Genomic DNA, 19,692 nt, shown 5'->3' with positions numbered 1-19,692 from the left:
GAATTTCATCATCATTTCAGTGTTTAACAAACTATTATTACATAAGGGTCAGAAGAAGGTACTAAAACACATAAATGGGTGATAAGCGCCGCTATTCAAGTTCATGAATATGAATTAAACAAATGAAATTCTTAATTTCAGACACATCTGAAGTAACAACAGCCAATGTTTCACCAAAATTAGCGACACAAAGCAATTAACATAAATAACTACTACTGATAATGAATGTCCCGTATAACAAACTAATGAATGAATGCTGACGTGGCCTATGAATTTGGCCAAGCGCCAGGATACTACGTGTTGGCCGTATAGGATTTAGCAGGCATTGATATGATATGAATCAATCCATATTCAATCGCAGCTCTCAGACGCGGCAGCCTCTTCCTCCATTCATGGGGTGTTAGATGCGCCCCGCGCATCCAAGCAGCTTATGAAGATTGCGCAATCGGAAAGGGAGGAGAGAGTGGGACGGCCGCGGGAAAATGAGACTCAGAGGGAATTCTTCACACATAAACTGCCAAGAATATCTTGAACAATGTGCGATGAACAATATGGTTGCAATTAAATTAGAAACTTTACAAAAGTTACAGGCTACCACAAAATTAGCCATAATCAACTTCAGAAAACTTGTCTGTGTGTGTGTCTGTCTTGTCTACCTTCCGTAATGTTTTGATCTGTATGTCTTTTCAGAGTGTGCTTGGACCCCGCAATTGCCACTTGCAGCAATATTTATTTATATTTTTACACAATCAATCAATTAACCCCATAGTTAAACTTTTATTTCTTTCACAACAGGGATAAACTCAATGATTTGGAGACAGGCAAAAAGCAGCTTGTGGGCGTCTTTGGTAAAACAGGGGCTGGAAAGAGCTCTTTGATAAATGCCATCATTGGAAAGAAGGATCTCTTGCCCTCTGGAGATGTCAGTGCATGTACCTCAGTCATGATTAAGGTGGAAGCTAATATGAGCAACTCCAAGTACATGGCAGAGATTGAGTTCATTACAAAACAGGTAAAATGAGCTTAATATGTTGTACTACATAAAGCTAAAGGATATGGTGCAGCTGCAAAAGTACAATTGTTGGGTACATGAATGTTGTTATGTGGCAATATTGAGATTTTATTTAATTTTTTAGGAATGGAAAGATGAGTTATGTTCCATATCAAATGTGATCAAGGAAAATGAAGATGGTGATGATGATGATGATTTTGAAAAGCTCTCAGCACTATATGGAACAGACAACAGGAAATCCCCCGAAGAACTCATGGGCAACAAGTATTTTATAGAAATTCCAGAATTTCTCAAATGTAGGAAGAAGATATTGACATGTGAATCAGTAAGTAAAATAAAATGTCCTGTATTTTTAGTTCATAGTAAGCATTCCTGCAACTCAATGTTTAATCTTTCTAACAGAGTGGAAAGTTATGAAATCTGGAATTGTTGGTGTTTCAAGGGCATAGATATATATATATTTCAATTTGATAAAATTTTGTTCAGTGTTCATTGAATAAAAATAAAAAATAAAAGCAGTGCATTCATTTGAATGTATATTGCAGTCCTCAGAGCTGTCTGAAAAACTGGCCAAGTACACAAGAGGTGACAAGAAAGAGTCAGGAAGACAGTATTGGCCACTAGTGAAGTGTGTGACCATCAAGGTGCCAAACGTCACTGATCTTCTTGAGCATGTCACACTTGTGGATCTTCCTGGAAGTGGAGACTGTAACAAAAGCAGAGATGAAATGTGGAAAGAGGTAATTTATTCTTATTACTCTTATCTAGAAATTGTATTGCCACCATGTTATTACAATCCTTTGATTACTGTAGTTAATACACAACTAGGGCAGATTAATAGAGTTTTTTTCAGAGTTTACTATTACAGTATCCATACCTTGATTACACTAATCACAGTGTAATTTAAGTAACGCTGGAAGAAAAAGTTATAAATATTGTGATAGAAACCATAAGGTCTACCATAGCATAGCATTTGTTGCAGACTGTCTTCAAGGATGATCATAGTTATAACTTTCAATTATGTTCCTTCAGATTGTTGGAAGTTGCTCTACTGTGTGGATTGTGACTGACACTAATCGAGCAGCATCAGAGAAAGAGCCCTGGGAGATCCTGGATGACACCATCAGCCTCATGGGAAATGGTGGAGAATGTCGAAGCATCAGTTTTATCTGCACCAAGTCTGATGCTTTTGAGGATTCAGATGAGATGTAATGCACCATTAAGGATATAGTTATGGCTAGATATAAAATATAAAATAATACATTGACTTGATATTCACATCATGTATTAATTTTGATATAAATGCTACAGTCTCTGCAGGTACAGCTTCAGTGACAAAAGATAACTGTGCCTTTTTTTCTTAGTGGACAAGATTGTATGCCAAAAATGCATTTTGAAGTTTAATTTCAAGTGTTAAAGTTACAAGGAGAAAGTGGATGATAACAATAGAATGGTCTAAGAGTAAGACATGCAATTTCTTCCAGTTCAAAAGACAAAGGACGTGCTTACATATTAAACAGAAACGAGCAAGCCAAGAAGCAAGTGAGGGAAAAATTCAACAGACAAAACAAGATTAAGGTAACTTTTAAAGACTGACACAAAGTATGTCTTACAGTTCCAAACCTTCCTTATAACTGAATCAGTTTTTTCTTTTCAGAAACATTTCAGTGGTGACAGTGACCTTTTACAAGTGTTCACAGTGAGCTCCAGAGAGTTCCAGAAGGAAAGAGAAAAATTTCTACAAAAAGATGAGACCGGTAGGTGAAGTCTCCATATGTGAATGCTGTATTGTATATGAAAGATTAACTGATTTAACAAAACCGATGCCTCAAAACACCCCAATATTAAATCTGAAATTTGGATCATTTGAACTATTTTCAAAGAATTTATTTACAATTCTAAACAAAAATCAAAATTTGGATTATGAAATTGATTTCAAATGAAAATTTCTACTCTACTATCTTTTTTTCAGAAATACCCAATCTTCAGAAATTTCTGCAAAATCTCAATGACCGTCAATCAAAGACATCAAACTATGTCTCTGGAGCTTATGGGATTCTCTCTCTGATTCAAGGAGCCAATCGTAGCAAAATGGTATGATCATTTCAGCCCCCACAAAGATCTATTCAAATTCACTACACAATTACCCTCCATTTGTATGCTTAAATGTATTTCAAGTTTCAAATTTGAGTTCACTTTATTTATAAAGCACATTTAAAAACAACAAGTGTCGACCAATGTGCTCTACAAGTATTTACAAAACACATTCAAACACAAACAAGACTAGGTTGACCTAGTGCAAGCCGGACCATTGATGTCTCGCCTCCTGTTGGTTTTCGCACCTATAGATGCCATTATTTCAACCTATAGAAAATTTACTTTTAAGCAACGTCCCCAAATCCCCACACACTTACTCAAGAAAATAGGCCTACATAAAGCTGGACTTGACACACATACACAAGACCTCTAAACATGCCTTTAAATAATGTTTTCTAACTTTGTTTTTGAAATTGTCCATAAATTATTCCACCGTGGTCCTGATACTGTTACAGCTCCTGTGCTGCTTGTAGATAATGAAATCTTAATCAACCTGTTATAGAGAACCACATATTTTCAACCAATAGGCCTATGCATGGTTTACTCCTGAAGGCATCTGTGATAACATAGCTTTGTGTTTATTCAGATATTTCTAGCGAATCACCCCTACTGTAACAAAAGTATACTGTACTTATGCCCAAATACCTCAAATGCTAAACACCAAATTTACAGATTAGGCTATGTGGTTCATATCAAAGGATACCAATATAGGGGTATTTCTGTAGTAGTTATGGACTACTTTCTTTAACTAGTCTTGAACCTTTTTAGGGCATAGATAAAGCATAATTGGCGCAGGGTTGCCAGATGCCCGGTTTTCAACCGGACTGTCCGGTTTTCAGATGCATTGTCCAGGTCCGGTCAGAAGGGTCGACTGGACATTTAAATGTCCCATCAAAATCATTCTGTAAATAATAATTCTAGCCATGCCTATATTTCCCTGTCACGGGTGGCTGTCTGTTGCTTTAACAAGCTAAAATCGCTTTGATAGGCTCATGAACAAGTGAACATATCACCCCACGTAGGTGGGTGTTTTATTGCATGGGCCGCATAGCAAAGTTTTGAATGGGCTACGTTATCATCGGACCTATATGATGGCGATAAAAAGGTAAGAGAGGCAAGCGTCCGACTGACTGTCTGACTGTCTGTCTGCTCCCCCCCCCTCTCTCGCCTCGTTTGCACCGGGATTTCTCCACACGTTGTCGGATATTAAGCGACTAGTTTGGGTCTCTGCTGTCTGTGTCTTTAGCTGTGTGTGCATGCTACATTAGCATCCGAGCTACGTAAGCTGCTCAAGTGACCTGACCTATTTGTGCTTAGCGAATGCAGCTCTGGAACCGAGTCAAACTTTTTGCCTATGAGCTCAGTACTATCTGCGGAGTAGAGAAAGTCATATTTTACTATTGAAAATGGGCAGCATTCCTCTTTAATTTATTAATTTTGTTGTGGCCACAGTTTCAGGTGGTATATATAGTTTTGGTGCTTTGAATACTTTATTTTGAATGTATTGTGTTTGATTTCAGGCTTGCCACAAACCAGAGGTGTGCACAGTCCTGGAACAAAGAATAAAGGATGAGCTTGATAAAGTCAGACAATCCATGGACGAGGCTTATAAAGTTTTTGAAAATTGCCTCAGTGAGGGAGTTAAAAAATCACAAGAATCATGTGAAAATAACATGAAGTTCATCTTAGCTCCTGTAAGTCCTTGAATAATAATTTTGTCAACATCAAATTTTGTGCATCATCTGAAAATGTTAAATGTTATATATTATATACAATATATATTACTGTATATATATTTGCTTTTTCTTATTTATTTCAGAAAGGGAAACAAGACAGAGGATTTTATTCAACATTGAAGTCTTTAGTTGAGAATGATGGCATTTACAAACCAAAGGACAAGAAAAAACGTGGAATAAACATCAATGAGAAATTAACTTCATGCATGAGAGATCACATTGACGAAGAGTTCAAGAAGACCTTCCCGTAAGAAACTACTTACTACAGTACTTAACTATAGATGTAAAAGCACTTGTTCCAGCACATTAAAAACAATGGTGAATGAGCAGGATTAACAAATACATTACACTATTAGAAGAACCTGTCAGCTGTAAAGCAGTTTTTTAACTACATAAGGATAACATGTTTCAGGAATGAAGGAAGATGTGGACCATTCAAAGGGGTCATCAATAAGTTTACACTTGACACCGACAGCCTGGTTGACAAGTACAAAGACGTCTCATTGCAACTGATATTTCTCAAGACTGAGGTACAATGTCAAAATAATACTATGATATTTTCATTTATTGAAGGGTTCAGTGTCTGGTGTCTGTCCATCCATCATTATCATGCTGCTTGTCCAGGTCAGGGTCATGGTGGCAGCATGGCAAGCAGAGCAGCCCAGACGTCTTTTTCCCCAGCAACTTCCACCTGGGGGATACCAAAGCCAGCTAGGGGATAGAGTCCCTCCAATGTGTCTTGGGTGTCCTGCCCTGGGGTCCTCCCCATTGGCCTGGTATACTGTCAAACAGAGGCACTGGGTGGGGGGATGGGTGGTGGGAGGGTTGAGGGAGGGAAGTCAATCGCTGACCTTTGGCCCAAAGTGCTCTGGTACCAAGTACACTTATGAGTCTTGTGCTTGAATGTGGTGTTAGGAACTATCCATGGCTAGCACAGACATTCAATAGAAATGCACCACTCAGGTTCAGATCAGGCCGGTTGTTCTGACAATCACGCCCATGCAGGATTCCCATCATTGCCCACATGAGCACTGAAGTCTCCCAGTAGAACTATGTCTTTGAGTCTGTAAGATAAGATGAAACTTTAATGATCCCCATGGGGAAATTGAAAGAACATAAAAGAACATGAATATGAATATACCAGGATTCTTTGAGACTAATGAGCTACAGAAATGTAACTTGATTTATGAATGCATATTTTGGAGACAGCATTTTTTCATTATTCATTTTTATTTATTATCTTATTGCAAGTCGCTTTGCTATTAAGTGGAGTGTTTATTTACACTTTGTTTATTCTCTCTATAAGGAAGCAAAATTGAAGACAAACCTCAATGACTACATCCGTGAGAAAAAGAAACAAATCTATGGTAGACTAACAAACTCAATCAAGGATTCCATGCAACCATGCTATGAAAGTAAGAAACAAGACCATGGCAGATGCAGACTGACAATATAGTGATACACATTTACATTCACCTTTAGCTTAACAGCAAAATGAAGTGTGACAATATTGTTTCTGTTGTATTGTAGAAGCAGCAACATACAGCGGAAAGGACATGCTGAAAAACATGAGGGACACAATTGAGAAGCACCTGAAGGATTCAAAGAACACCATGTTCAACAAGGCAAAGGATGAAATGCTGGATCAGATGAGGAAGCTGATGGTTTGCCACATTTTGTATTACAAAATTTTTCATAATATAGCAGCAAATTGTGCTGCACATTATTGTCAAATCCATCTGGAACATAGGCCTAATTTTGTCAGTTAACTTCCTGTGAAGTCATGTGCCTGTGACTAATATTCACAAATATGCACTATTGGTGAATCGTATGAGGTCATCATTCACATGAAGGTTTTTCATGGATGTAAGTGTAAAAAACATCATTTTGAGACCTCCATAAAATTCTTCCATGCACTGTTACAAAGATGTACAAGTATTGTTATTAGTCTGGTATTCTCACAAGAGGAAAAAAAATGTAACATATGCTTAGCTATCAACTGTTTTGACCTCCATATATCTGGACAGTTAATTCTGGTATGGTTCAGTTAATTTTGCACTGAGAACAAAGTATTTGTGTAAATGATAATGATTACAAATGCTGAATTAGAAATACATCTTGAAGACCCTTGATCAAAATATGAAGAGATCAATTGAGCTGTCACTCAAGACGGATGATAACTCAATCCCAGGTAAGGAGAAAATGTTGAAAGGAAACCAATCATGTAGCTTACTATAAATACTGTGAATAATTTTTCACAGAATAAAATTTGCCCATTAATTTAATGACGGTCAATAGTGCAGTCAATCTTAATTATATTTGTTTCAGATGTCACTGAGGAGTATCAGAGGGGGAAGAAATGCTATGATAAATTAGGCAACCCCAACAAAGAAACACCAATGACATGGTAAGATGTTGTTAAATTGTTTTTAGAACTGTTAATTAGAATTGCAAGGATTAAAAACTATTCTGAATTTTGAAATGTTTATTCCCCAGTGTTGAGCCACTCAAACCAAAAGCTGCATCTGACTTTCAGCCCATGGCACATGCACAGGTAAAGTTCTTCTTGATTGATTATCCAAACTGAACATTCAAATTGATGACAGAACTTTGTGTTCCCTATAACTATTCATAATCCATTCATGATATTACATAAACTATTTGTAAAACAATTAACAAATGTTAAATAATGCTTGGTTATTGCAAAGTGTTACTGTGTTCTTTTTATCTGAATACAGAGTCATGTGTCAGGTGTGACAGTATTAAGTCCTCACATTCTTCATGAAACTGATGACCACAAACCAAGTTACAGGTACTGTACAACAATTATTTTAACTCAATTTTTTTTTTTCACAAATTCGTGCTTGCAGTAGTTTGCAGTAATCACCTTACCACCCAAAATACAGTGTCTTTCAAAAGGATACATATTTCAAAATGCATTTATTCAGGATTTTGTGTCTTGAGTTCTATGCATAACATTCTACTCTATCAAAAAGAGAAAACAAAAGAGAGAGAAAACAAAACTTATTAAATTTATGTGAATGTATAAATTAAAATAACAGAAATTGAGTTTGTACAAGTATTCCCTGAATTTTAGGGTGTAGCTATACCTAAGCATAATAGGATACAGTATATGATTAATTTATGGATGACATTCATATCCAGTTCTTGAAATTTCAGAGAAAATAGAAATCATCACCCTCCCATCACAGTTTGGGAAAATACAGAATTTGAAATATTTGAGTTTATCCGGTCCAATTTCTCCATTGACTTCTATAGTAAAAATGGACTGGAAAAACCCACTGAATCAGTACCTTCTGTATTTTCAGTTATAGTGATTGGAATTGGATGATTTATGTTTTCTTTTAAACTTCAAGAACTAGACTCTAATGCCATCCATGAATGAACCATATAGTACATTTTTCCCACGGCGCAGCCAAGGGCAACACGTGGCAAATTCAGGTCAGGCAGTCAGTCAGACACCTGTCGCTTCGTGAGATGATACGCTTTGTCAGATGGCCTCTGGAGGGCGTCTTTGACTGTGAGATGCAGTGTTTCCCATACAGAGGCACAACATCAAGTTGGTCAGTGTATAGAAGATGATCTAAATTGATCTCTAATGCGCCTGATGTGTGCATCACGTCATGCGGAGATGTACAGACAGCAGACCAGCAGCATTGTACTAAATCCACAGTCTCCTGCTGTGGAAACAAAAGTGAAACTTAACATTCCACAGTTAGTAACAGGGATTTGTAAACAGTAACTCGTCTTCTGCTAGGTAATGTTATTATCTTGTGGTATTTAAGCAACTTTAGTGGAATACCGTGTCGCAGTGCTTCAGTGCATAGAATTGAACACACACGGCGTGGGGCAGGACTGTGAATACTGCTCTGATATCATTGCTGCTTAAAAAAGACAAAGATCCTACTCAGTGCTCCCATTATCGTCCAGTATCATTGATTAACTCAGAAGTTAAGCTTTTCTCTAAAGTTCTTGCATTACGCTTAGAAAAACACATACATAAATTGGTCCACCCAGACCAGAGTGGATTTATTAAAAACTATTTTCATCTGACAATATGCACCTGGTTTTACACGTGGTGGGATCAGAAGTAACAACACGGGCAGTTTTATCGGTTGATGCTGAAAAAGCATTTGATCGTTTGGAATGGGCATATCTGTGGGAGGTTTTAAATGCTTTTGAGTTGAGTAGTAGCTTTATCAATCTGATCAAAATATTATATGCCAATCCATCAGCGTCAGTAGCTACTGGCAATATATGTTCTGCTCCATTTAGGATTACAAGGAGTAGCCGACAGGGGGATCCATTAAGCCCAGTGTTGTGTATTTTATCTTTGGAACCGCTTGCACAGGCTATACGGCAATCGAAACAGGTTAAACCAATAAGACTCAATTCAACAGATCATTTCATTTCATTATATGCAGATGATATATTAATTTTTCTTGAAAATGTTCAGAATTCTCTTCACAATGTGCCGCATATCTTTGAAAACTTCAGTTCAGTATCTAGCTGTAAAATAAACTGGACAAAATCATCATTAGCGTTAATCATTGTTATCGTTGCAATGCAACTGCTAAAGATGAAGCTGCTATTTTCAAGATACCAATCGTCTCTCATTTTAGATATTTAGGAATAGAAATATTCTCATCACTGGATAAAATTATTTCAAAGAATTATAATAGAATTATCAAACTGGTAAAATCGGACCTTACGAGATGGCAGAAACTACCCATCTCTCTGACAGGTAGAATCTCCAATATAAAAATGAATGTACTTCCTAGAGTTAATTTTTGTAGTTCTATGTTGCCTTTGCCTCCACCTCCTGGTTACTGGGAGAAGATGCATGGTTATATAATCCATTTCTTATGGAGAGGTAAGAAGGCGAGAATTAAACTTATTCATCTTAAGAAAAAAAAAGAGACAAGTGGTTTAGCACTTCCAAATCTAAAAATGTATTGCCAGGCATTACATTTTGCTCAACTTTTGAAATGGTTCTGTTCTGAATCTACAACCCCCTGGCTCATCATTGAGAGAAACATTGTTACACCAATTGCTATTGAAGAGTTAGTCTTTACTGAAACCTCTCTGAGACAACTGAAACAAAAATATGGTCCAAAAATTGCACACGGTATTTCAGTCTGGCGTAATATGAAAAAACAATACAAATGGTCGACCAAGTGGCTCTCATTTACTCCAATATTTAATAATACGGCCCTCAGACCAGGTGGCCGTCCTTTTATCTCATCCCAATGGTCAAATCCTGGAGTCCGTTTCTTAGGGGACATTATGGATAGAAATGGGCTTCAGCCCTTCCAAGACCTTAAAGAATCATTTAATTTACCTGGAAAATCCTTCTTTTTGCATTAGTTTAGATCAGCTATGCTGGCTTATGGCGTTCCATGGAACATGCAACTTCCAGTTCATCCGGTTGTTGAACTGATTAACAAATTAATTGATCTTCCCAATGGACATTGGATTTTTTGGAAATTTGGAATACAGATCTTTCTGACTATGCTCAATCTATAAATTGTTAAAATCAGCTGATCCATTTTAAGTTTATACACAGATATTATTCAACCCCTAAGAAAAGACACTTGATGAATTTTACTGCAACACCTAACTGCACTTTATATACACTAAATTATCTAGGAACCTATTTACATATGATGTGGGAATGCCCCCCGGTAAAAACCTTTTGGACGGCAGTAATTGATTTCCTATCCAAGGCAATACATACACCTTTGTCTGATTCCCCAGTTCTGATGCTCTTAAATGATGATACTTCTTTCAACATGTCTTTAAATCAAAAACATCTCTGGCTGGCTGGTTGTACTGCTGCACAAAAAATGTTAGTCATGAGATGGCAACATCCACATGCTCTCCCAATACATCAATGGATTCAGTTGTTATTAGATATTCTAATAATGGAATTATCAACAGCAAAACTCAATGAGGCTAGTCATGAAACAGTTGAGGCCTGGAAGAAAATTATCACAATTGTAACAGAGCTAAATCAGTTAATTATTTTTTATTACTTTTATTTTTATTAATTTTGTTTATTCATTTATTTTTTATTTACTTTATTGTATTTTATTTTTTCATTATTACTACTATTTCCTATTATTTATTGAATGTGTGTGTGTGGGGGGGGTACGTACAGGGGATATGGGGATGGGTGAGTGCGGGAGGATAATATGGGGATAAATTATGGGGACATAGAGGGTTAGCCATCAGATTTCAGTTGTATTTTCATATATTTGTAAATTCTGTGGGTGATGGCAAGAGGGGAGGAGGGAGGGGTAAAGGGACAAATATGTTTTTCTTTTTCTTAAAAAATGTAAAATGTCAATGTAAAATGTCTGAACCCCTTCTATAGAGAAATTCAATAAAAAGTTGATCGCAAAGAACCACTAAATACAATCTGAATATGACATATGAGTAAAAGATAAAAGATTTTGCTATTGTGGCTGTTTAAACCAAACAAAGCAAAGGGATTGAATACTTGTGCAAAATACATTTCTGTTATTTTAATTTTATACAACAGTTAGTTCCGGTTGAGTAATTTGATTGGACAAGAGGCATTCCATGAGTGCTGATATATAATAACACTGGGACATTTTTCACTTTGATAGAATAGAGTGCAATACACAACAAAATGTGCAAAAAGTCTGAATACTTTTTCAAGGCACTGTAATTATCACCAATAACTCACCAGATGTATCTGTCTCTGTTGTCCTGCTGCTGTCTGTCCTGTTCAGACTTGATTGCCCTGGGCCGGGGCTCTTTCAGTGTGCTTCCACTGGATTGGTGTTTGAGATGGAAAAGAAAGGAGAAGTGTTTTACAGGACTGTTGACTGGGACAACTTACTGAGCACCTTGACACCAGCAGGGCCTTTGTTCAGCATTCAATGCCCTCAGTGTTGTGTCCATCAGCTGCATCTCCCTCACTGTGAAATTCTCTCTGGTTAGTTAACATTAGTTGCTTTGCAGCTATATACTTGACACTGGTGAAGTACGACTGATCAATTAATCATTTCAGTTCTGACTTTTCAGATGATCCTGACAAGTTGTTGGTGGCTCATGTAATTGATGGCAAAATGGAGGAAGTGCAGCCAAATCGTATGACTACCACACACGTGATAGTTGATGTCACAACTCTCTCTCTGTACGGCCTCTTCAGAAGATGGTTCTCTCGCCGCCCAGTACAAGGACAAGTACTGCTGTTCCAACGAACAGCTGCAAACCAGAGCTGTACACTAAATGTGCTTTTGTTACCAAGGAATGTGCCAATTTGTGAGGTAATGTAAGTTAAGTAAATATTAAGTATAATAAGTTTAACGAACCTTCTGTTTTAATCATTTCTTAGAATTATTGTGAATCAGGTTATAGTATTTTTACTAAACGTTTGCTCATCCTCTCTTTGAAGGTGGAGAGTCATCAAAGGGGATGTACTTTCATTCAAACCAGTTCCAACTGCACTTTGAGCCCTAAAGGGGGTTATGGCCTCGGCTGTGAAACGGTTGCAGAGACAGGGGCAGAGATACAACCACAAGTAAGCATGAGAGGGAAAAACTTGGTGGTGCATGCTGGTGGTCTTAAGTAGTGCAGGCTTTTTGCATGTTTTTCTGCCTGGATGATTGATCATTCCGTCCATTTCAGTTCCATCAGTCTCAGTAATATGATCACCACATTGAACCATTTGAACCTTAGGTATGTTTCGTATTAGATGATGTTAGACCTTCTTTACTATTTTTATCCCAATTGTTGAGTTCACATTGTTATGCCCAGCCTAGGGGAACTGGACACAACTGAAATGAGGGTGACTCCCCACTTTTCCCCACTTCCAAGGAAGACCAGAAAAACGGGATAACAGTCAGAAGTAGCAGGTTTATTCTCCGGTTCACCTTTTGCTTCAGGGTGGGCATAGCCAAAACAATAAACAAAGGTATACAAAACCAGGTCTAACTTACCTATCAAAAATAAAGGGAAACAAAAGAACATAGGTAGCTAACCTAACTCCCTAAACAAAACATGAGAAAACAGTACTTAAACAAAAAGGCTACCCACCTCTACAGGCCTGGAGCTGCTACTGGAATAGGTATTTACAGATAACTCATGGTCCTTAAATACTGTAACTGCATACAAGTTACTGGAGCTTAGTTACAAAGTCGGCAGCTGCATCACAACATGGTCTGGCTGGTTAGGAGCAGGGAAGAAGAGAGAGCCCACAGTATCAGCTGTCCTCTGGCCTTATATCCCTGGAACTGTCATCCACAGGCCAATCAGCACATAGGACACACCCCTCCAATCACCTGGATCAACAGAATATGCCAACATACATACTACAGAACATGCCAGCATACATGACCCCCACTGGGTCATAACAACATTGTGATAACACAACTTGCTTTTGCTCATGTTACTAGTCTCTGGTGTGTCAGGGATGATGATCCATCTGACAATTTTTCTATTTGATTTTTCAGAGTGGGATGTTTGACTGTGACTACAGTCCAAACTACCACCCCACCTTTCAGGTGTTTCTGGAGTCAGGGGCAGAGACTGTAAGATTGATCCTAATGGACAGAAGAAATAATGACCAGAGAGTGTGGGAGTCTCTAGTTCCACTTGCAGGTTAGTTTGACTGTCAAATCAGGGTTAGTATTTGCAAATAATTCTCAGTGTTTTTTTAACATCCATGGTGAACAAGAAAGGTACTGTTTACTGTATCAAAAGCAGTTGTCACTGATTGCTGCTTTCGTGGTTTTTTCTTTCAGCTGCATCAGGTTTTGAAGAGCCACAACTAACTCCTACTCTGGGTAAGCCCTGTACTTGTCTCTCACCTCTGGGCCCTATCTTCATGAATAAAGTCAAATCATCTCCTCTCGTTCCCTTTAAATACAGTGTGCTCCCCGCCATGGCACACTGACCAAAAATGCCTCTCCCAAGAGGAAATGATGTCATTGTGTGGGAGGTGTAGATATACAGTATACACAATACTCCAGAAATGCAGCCAAGTTTGGATTATGTCCCTTTTTAAGAGATACTGAAGTCCTTGTCACCATGTTTTCTGTGTGTAATGATGCCCAGAGACACATTTTCACTTTCATTAGATAGACAGGGGGATAACAAGCGACAAAGGTCCTGGGTCGGATTTGAACATCACAGTTACATGATACGTGTCTTAGACTACTGAGCCACCAGGACGCCCCGAATTTGATAGTTTCTGATTAATGACATTATATAAACCCTCACCAGAACATTATCTCAGATTTTCAATTGATTATGCGTGTTAGTCTACATTTGGCCAAAAGACAGGTGTTTGAGTTGTGACTGCTTTGTTGCGGTTGTGACAGCTCTTAAATATTTACTATCATTACCAAATAATAATATTTCTAATGTAACCCTGAAGTGTTTGTATATCCTTCATCCATTTTATTTGGAGAAAAAAAAAATGTAAACACGGAGTGTTTCAAAAATGGCGAGTATCCAGCAATGTGTTCTGCTTAAAATAGAACAAAAATTACCCTAAACACAAGTTTCTGTTTTCAAAAAAGGGAAAAATCAACATGCTGTGGTATAACCTGTAGGTGAGAGTGGAGTAAGATGAGCCAGTGTTTAAGTTGACCCATTGCCTTTATCTGGCCAATGTTACACAGCTTTTTGTCATTTGACTACACATTTAGGAAGAAGCCATTTTATCATGACTGTGACAGAGGAGTGCATATGGGAAATGCTCCAAAAAGTTTTTTTTACTGTTAAAAGTAAACTTTTTTGAATATCATGTTTAATGATCCCTGTGCTATTGCAAATTTAGCATGGTTTTAAAAATGTATGATAAATGTTGGTCTACTACCGTAAAAACATGAAATAATTATTTTTTTTATTTTATTTGGATACCCATTTACTGTTACAATTTCTAACAGCTACTCTTCCTGGGGTCCACAGATAAAAACACTACATAATACATGGTACAAACACATTACACACATAAAAACACAACCTACAACACAGTACAAATACAATTCAGACACAATACAAGGTCAACAATCAACAAGAAACACTCACTCCTATCCCAATCCCACATCAGTTAAGATAAAAGGATAAAATCAAAACATAGAAATATGTTATGTACACAATGAAAAGCATATACCAATGTACAAGATGTACCAAGCCAATAGTGTTGGGCAAACACACAGACGCGCGTGAAAACATGACCTCCTTGGTGGAGGTAATCATGAGAAAGGACAGCTTGGCTGTTGATGAATACATGTATTTTAAAAAAAAAAAGGTTAAAAGACTGCAAACCAGTCTCTCCTCCACCTTTAACCATGACAGTCTGGCATGCATTCCATCCACCTCCTGTCTTACTGAACAGTTGAGTACAAGGCGTGCTGCTCCGTTCTGTACTATCTGAAGCTTTTGCAGATCTTTTTTAACTGTACTGGACTATACCTCAGGACAGTATCATCTGCGTTAATGCTGTACATGTAGGGTGACCTTACTTAAAAGCATGCTGGAATTCGGCATTCAAGTCATTAACAGCATAAACAACATACCTTGAGATCTGACTGAAAACTACTTTCTCCATAAGCTTGCTCAAGACAGGGAGAATATTTATTGGTCTACAATTCAAACCTGTAAAACTTTCTTTCGTGTTCTTAGGTAAAAGAATAACCTTAGCAAGTTTCCATTCCTGGGGGCATACACCCTCCTCAGAACTCAAATTAATAAAACTAGAACTCATTTTCAATAATTCTCCATCCAAATTATGTCAACATTCAACTGTAAGATTAGTTTCTCTATCCTTTCTACATCTACTGATTGGAATTGAAATTTGCAGTTTTTACCATTCATGATAAGACCTTTAATTAATACAAAGGATAGTCCACCATCTGATCTGGTCATCATGCCTCAGTTTCTCAACCTTGTTGACAAAATAATTATTAAAATAATTAGCAATATCATTATGAACACTTGGGTGTTCAGGTGAAGTCTCTTAAAACCACACACTGATTTTCAGACTTTGAAGGAGAATTATCCTCCTACAAACAATTGAAGATGACAGATATTGGTAGGAATCACCCCTTAATCTAGCCTGGTACATGATCTGCCTTACTCGCATATTGCCGGTGCTACTTGCTACTTTCCAGAAATAAACGTGAAAAGTGAAGATGGACAGCAACGGCAAGTCTGAGCAGGACCTACAGCTCATACTTAAAAAATATTACCTCGGATTGATATCGGATTCACGGATTGGCATTGATTATCCCCGGATTGGCATTTCTGCATTTTTTTCTCGCATGTTCAGGAAATGCTGTTTGTTTGCCTGACATTTTCAATTTATAATCTCATTCTCATTGTTTTTTCCCTAACAAATTGAATAAATAATCTTCTAACTTCCCTTCATTTTATACCTTGCAAATATGTACCAAACATTAGTTGAAAAAACTAAAATATTTTGTTTCACCTCCATCTGTGCTGCCATGTTTGCCACAAAATTTCAGGCACAGGCAGAAAAAATCTGCTTGCGCTCAACAAAATTGCACCTTTGCTGGTGCAAGATCATTCTTGATCTGTGCTGGCACAAAAATAGGGCCCTATATTTTCACCCGAATCAAATCAACAAGTGGGCAACAATTTAAGAGGCTTATAGATATCTTATAGATATATATGTTTATATATATGTTTATTTTTATTTTTTTTTACATTTTCTGTGTTATTCCTGTGATATTGCTACTCAACATCAAAGTGCAACTCATTATCTTATGTGGTAATTGTGTTACTATTTGTATGGGTGGTTTGCAAGTCAATTAATATACAACCTAACTTTTCTGACAGGCGCAACAGAGTTTTTCCAGAGGTACAGCAGTGATTTAATTCAGCGAGTCTCAGAGGTGATGGCTATAGCAGATGACCTTCGAGCGGAGCATGTGATCACACAGGAGATGTACGCCAGAATCAGTAATATAAAGCCCAGTCAGGAGCAAATGAGAGAGTTGCTTACTGTTGTGCGGGCAGCAGGATCAGCAGCAATGTCAGCATTCTACAAGGCTCTCAAACAAAATCAACCAGGTCTTATCGAGGATCTGGGTAAGAACAAACAATTCAACAAGTCTCGTTTACTGCAGTTAGTGCAATGATACAGTTGAGTGACATGCTTTCTCTTTTCTTTTCCAGTTGCAGCACCGTGTTCCCACAGGTGATTTATCTCTGAAGATGTCTCACAAGTGAAGTGAAAGTCTTTTTTTTTATTTGTCCTTCAATTTAGCCAGAGTAGAAATGTCTATTGTTTTTTTTTGTGATCAACTTTTTTTTTTTATTGTCAATCAGGTATGCCTTATGAGCAGTGTACATTCATTGAATTGTTGACATAGTTTTGTAATTTTCCATGAACAAATCAACATCCAATAAGACACAAAACGTAAATAAATTAACGCTCACACTTACAGAGAGTTGTGTTGGGAGGGTAGGGGTGAGCGTCTACAACCCCCCATCCACCCACATACATACACTTACAACCACAAACTCTCATAAATAACACACACATCGCCGTACATATATTCCTCCCCATCCCTCCCCTGGGCAAACCCTACTATATAAAGCAAGATTGATTAGGACTTCTAATTAGAGATGATCAATTATAATAATAGTAATAATGACAATAATGATAATAATAAAAGAAATGAATAACTAAAAAAGTATGCACTAATTTGTGACACATATAGGGTGTAGTAACCGTTGCTATTCTCTCAGATCATGAAATTTATGAACAGATGGAGTTCATTCTTTATGTACATCAACACATTAATAGGAAATGAACCATCATTTTCAAATATGATGCATGGTTCTATTTTGGCCATTATGTTGATGTTCGGCATGATGAAGTTTAGCAGTGGATAGCTCAAGTTGTGCTATGTCCCTATAAGCTAAGAGCAAGGGTGGGTAGTAACACATTACAAGTAACACACATAAGTAAAAAAGTAGTTTTTTTTAAGGAACGAGTACTTTTAGTTCCTTTTTTTAAACTGTACTTCTACTCTTTATTCAAGTATATTTTTGAGCCAGTAATCTACTTTTTACTTCACTACATTTGCCATTTATACCTTTGTTACAACTAGTCTGCTCTAAATGCGGGGATTGAGTGTAGGGGGGAGAGCGCGCGAGGAGCATCTCTACTGCAGATGCCAAGTTGCTGCCTGGAAGAAAAATAAGCACCACCTGTCTTTTGACAACGATGCGATGATGACGGAGCAAAACCCAGAACAAGAGGCAGCTTCCAACAAATGGGTATCCCCAAATGAAAAATGTGAATGGAAAGAAGTTTTCATTGTCTAGTTGATTGACTGAGGTCTTGGTACAGGGAGTAATACTACAGAACAGAAAATCTGAGTTTTAATTAATTGTATTGTATTCGGTATCTACTGCATTTTGGGCTGTAATAGGTTTGGTTACTTTGATAATGTCTGTAAATACTAGAGTTAAACAGACTTATATTCTGTTTTATAAAGGGCTAAGAAAGTTTTATCAACAAGTGCTGTTTTTTCATTATTTTGCACTGGCCCCCACACCCTAAAAAATATTAAAATGGAAAGTAACCAGGTACTTTTTTACTTTTACTTGAGTAGGTTTCTCAAATGGTAATTTTCACTTTTACTTGAGTCATTTTTTATGGGAGTAATTGTACTTTTACTTGAGTATAGATTTTCAGTACTCTACCCACCACTGGCTAAGAGCCATCCCCTGATTGCTAAGGTATGTGGTGGCTTCCAGCGACAGCCTGTCATCCTCTTGGCTGCGGTTAAGCCAGCAAAGAGAATGCGTTTGTTCTGGATAGACACTTCTGTAGAGGAGGTGTCGTTGAGCAATAAGAATGTTTGTGAGTGTGGGATTGTCCTGGTCATGATAATAGACATGATGCTGGCTACATCTTTCCAGAATGAATTTACACTGGGACATTCCCAAATCATGTGTATATACTGTAAGTGCCCAAGGTGTTACCTGGGCAAAAAGAGCATTGCGGATCAGGTCTACACTTCATTTGGTGTAGTCCTCTGGGAGTCGAGTAGGATCTGTGGATGAGTTTGAAATGGATCATCCGATGATTAGGGTTTCTGGATGATAAGGATACATTAGACCAGATAGTCTGCCAATTCAGACAGTCCGACTTCAAGTCTTGTTTCCAGATATCGTCCAGTGGGAGGGGTTTGAAATGTCTTTTGTTAACCATTTATCAAACCACTGCTTGCTTCTGCTGGATACTTGTTTTGTTGTTTCAACTGTATGATTCCTGTATATTGTATTTTTTTTTCCATAATTGAAATATTGAAATAGCGATCTTAATTTACAATCATTTGAATTTATATACAAAATCGAATACATGCTTTTTATATATCAGAGGTTATCAGTGACAGATACATGACCTTTTTCATAATCCAGTTTTTATTTTTTATATTTGAATGTACCATTGGTCAGTGTATAGCTTACCTGTGTCCTGTCTCCTCTATATAATACCGTCTCTGATATCACATGGCAAATGAACATGGGGTCTGCTACTTAACTTTAAAGGGACATTTGTCCTCTGTGTGTTTATTTACTCTAGGAGGCTGCTGGACCACGTAGAAATCTGCTTCTGGTCTGAACATGCCAACATTTGTGTCCCCTAAGAGAATGTGTTTAAAGTATTCTATTGGTTTCCCTCGGCAGTGTGTCATGTCCCTGGTGTGTGTTGTTTTGCTACTGCACAAGGAAATTATGGTGGGAGAAATGTGCTTAATAAATGACAAGTTGACTAGGCTACAGCCTGGCAACTTCCTTATAATAAATTGA

At 37.5% G+C, this 19,692-nt stretch overlaps 1 protein-coding gene across 3 annotated transcripts in view; it reads left to right on the top strand.

The window, feature by feature from the left end:
- Positions 1-19,692, top strand: part of LOC139931527 (uncharacterized) — a 32,899-nt gene extending 13,207 nt beyond the window's left edge. For 2 of the 3 annotated variants that reach the window (XM_078284861.1, XM_078284862.1), the window contains 23 exons: positions 796-1,012; positions 1,137-1,337; positions 1,558-1,752; positions 2,045-2,220; positions 2,497-2,590; positions 2,670-2,769; positions 2,985-3,106; positions 4,630-4,803; positions 4,929-5,092; positions 5,258-5,375; positions 6,152-6,260; positions 6,376-6,509; positions 6,955-7,036; positions 7,174-7,252; positions 7,342-7,399; positions 7,584-7,657; positions 11,625-11,830; positions 11,920-12,164; positions 12,293-12,418; positions 13,350-13,497; positions 13,641-13,682; positions 16,705-16,956; positions 17,044-19,692. In XM_078284861.1, the coding sequence (XP_078140987.1) occupies positions 796-1,012; positions 1,137-1,337; positions 1,558-1,752; positions 2,045-2,220; positions 2,497-2,590; positions 2,670-2,769; positions 2,985-3,106; positions 4,630-4,803; positions 4,929-5,092; positions 5,258-5,375; positions 6,152-6,260; positions 6,376-6,509; positions 6,955-7,036; positions 7,174-7,252; positions 7,342-7,399; positions 7,584-7,657; positions 11,625-11,830; positions 11,920-12,164; positions 12,293-12,418; positions 13,350-13,497; positions 13,641-13,682; positions 16,705-16,956; positions 17,044-17,069 (3,142 nt within the window). In that variant the 3' untranslated portion in view covers positions 17,070-19,692. Of the gene's footprint in view, positions 1-795; positions 1,013-1,136; positions 1,338-1,557; positions 1,753-2,044; positions 2,221-2,496; positions 2,591-2,669; positions 2,770-2,984; positions 3,107-4,629; positions 4,804-4,928; positions 5,093-5,257; positions 5,376-6,151; positions 6,261-6,375; positions 6,510-6,954; positions 7,037-7,173; positions 7,253-7,341; positions 7,400-7,583; positions 7,658-11,624; positions 11,831-11,919; positions 12,170-12,292; positions 12,419-13,349; positions 13,498-13,640; positions 13,683-16,704; positions 16,957-17,043 lie in introns of those variants that run through there. The other variant, XR_013504999.1, reaches the window with a different exon arrangement.

Source organism: Centroberyx gerrardi, chromosome 7 (assembly GCF_048128805.1).
Source record: "Centroberyx gerrardi isolate f3 chromosome 7, fCenGer3.hap1.cur.20231027, whole genome shotgun sequence".
Taxonomy (NCBI): Eukaryota; Metazoa; Chordata; class Actinopteri; order Beryciformes; family Berycidae; genus Centroberyx; species Centroberyx gerrardi.
Note: the sequence above shows the minus strand (reverse complement) of the source record. Positions and strands in the feature narration are given on the sequence as shown.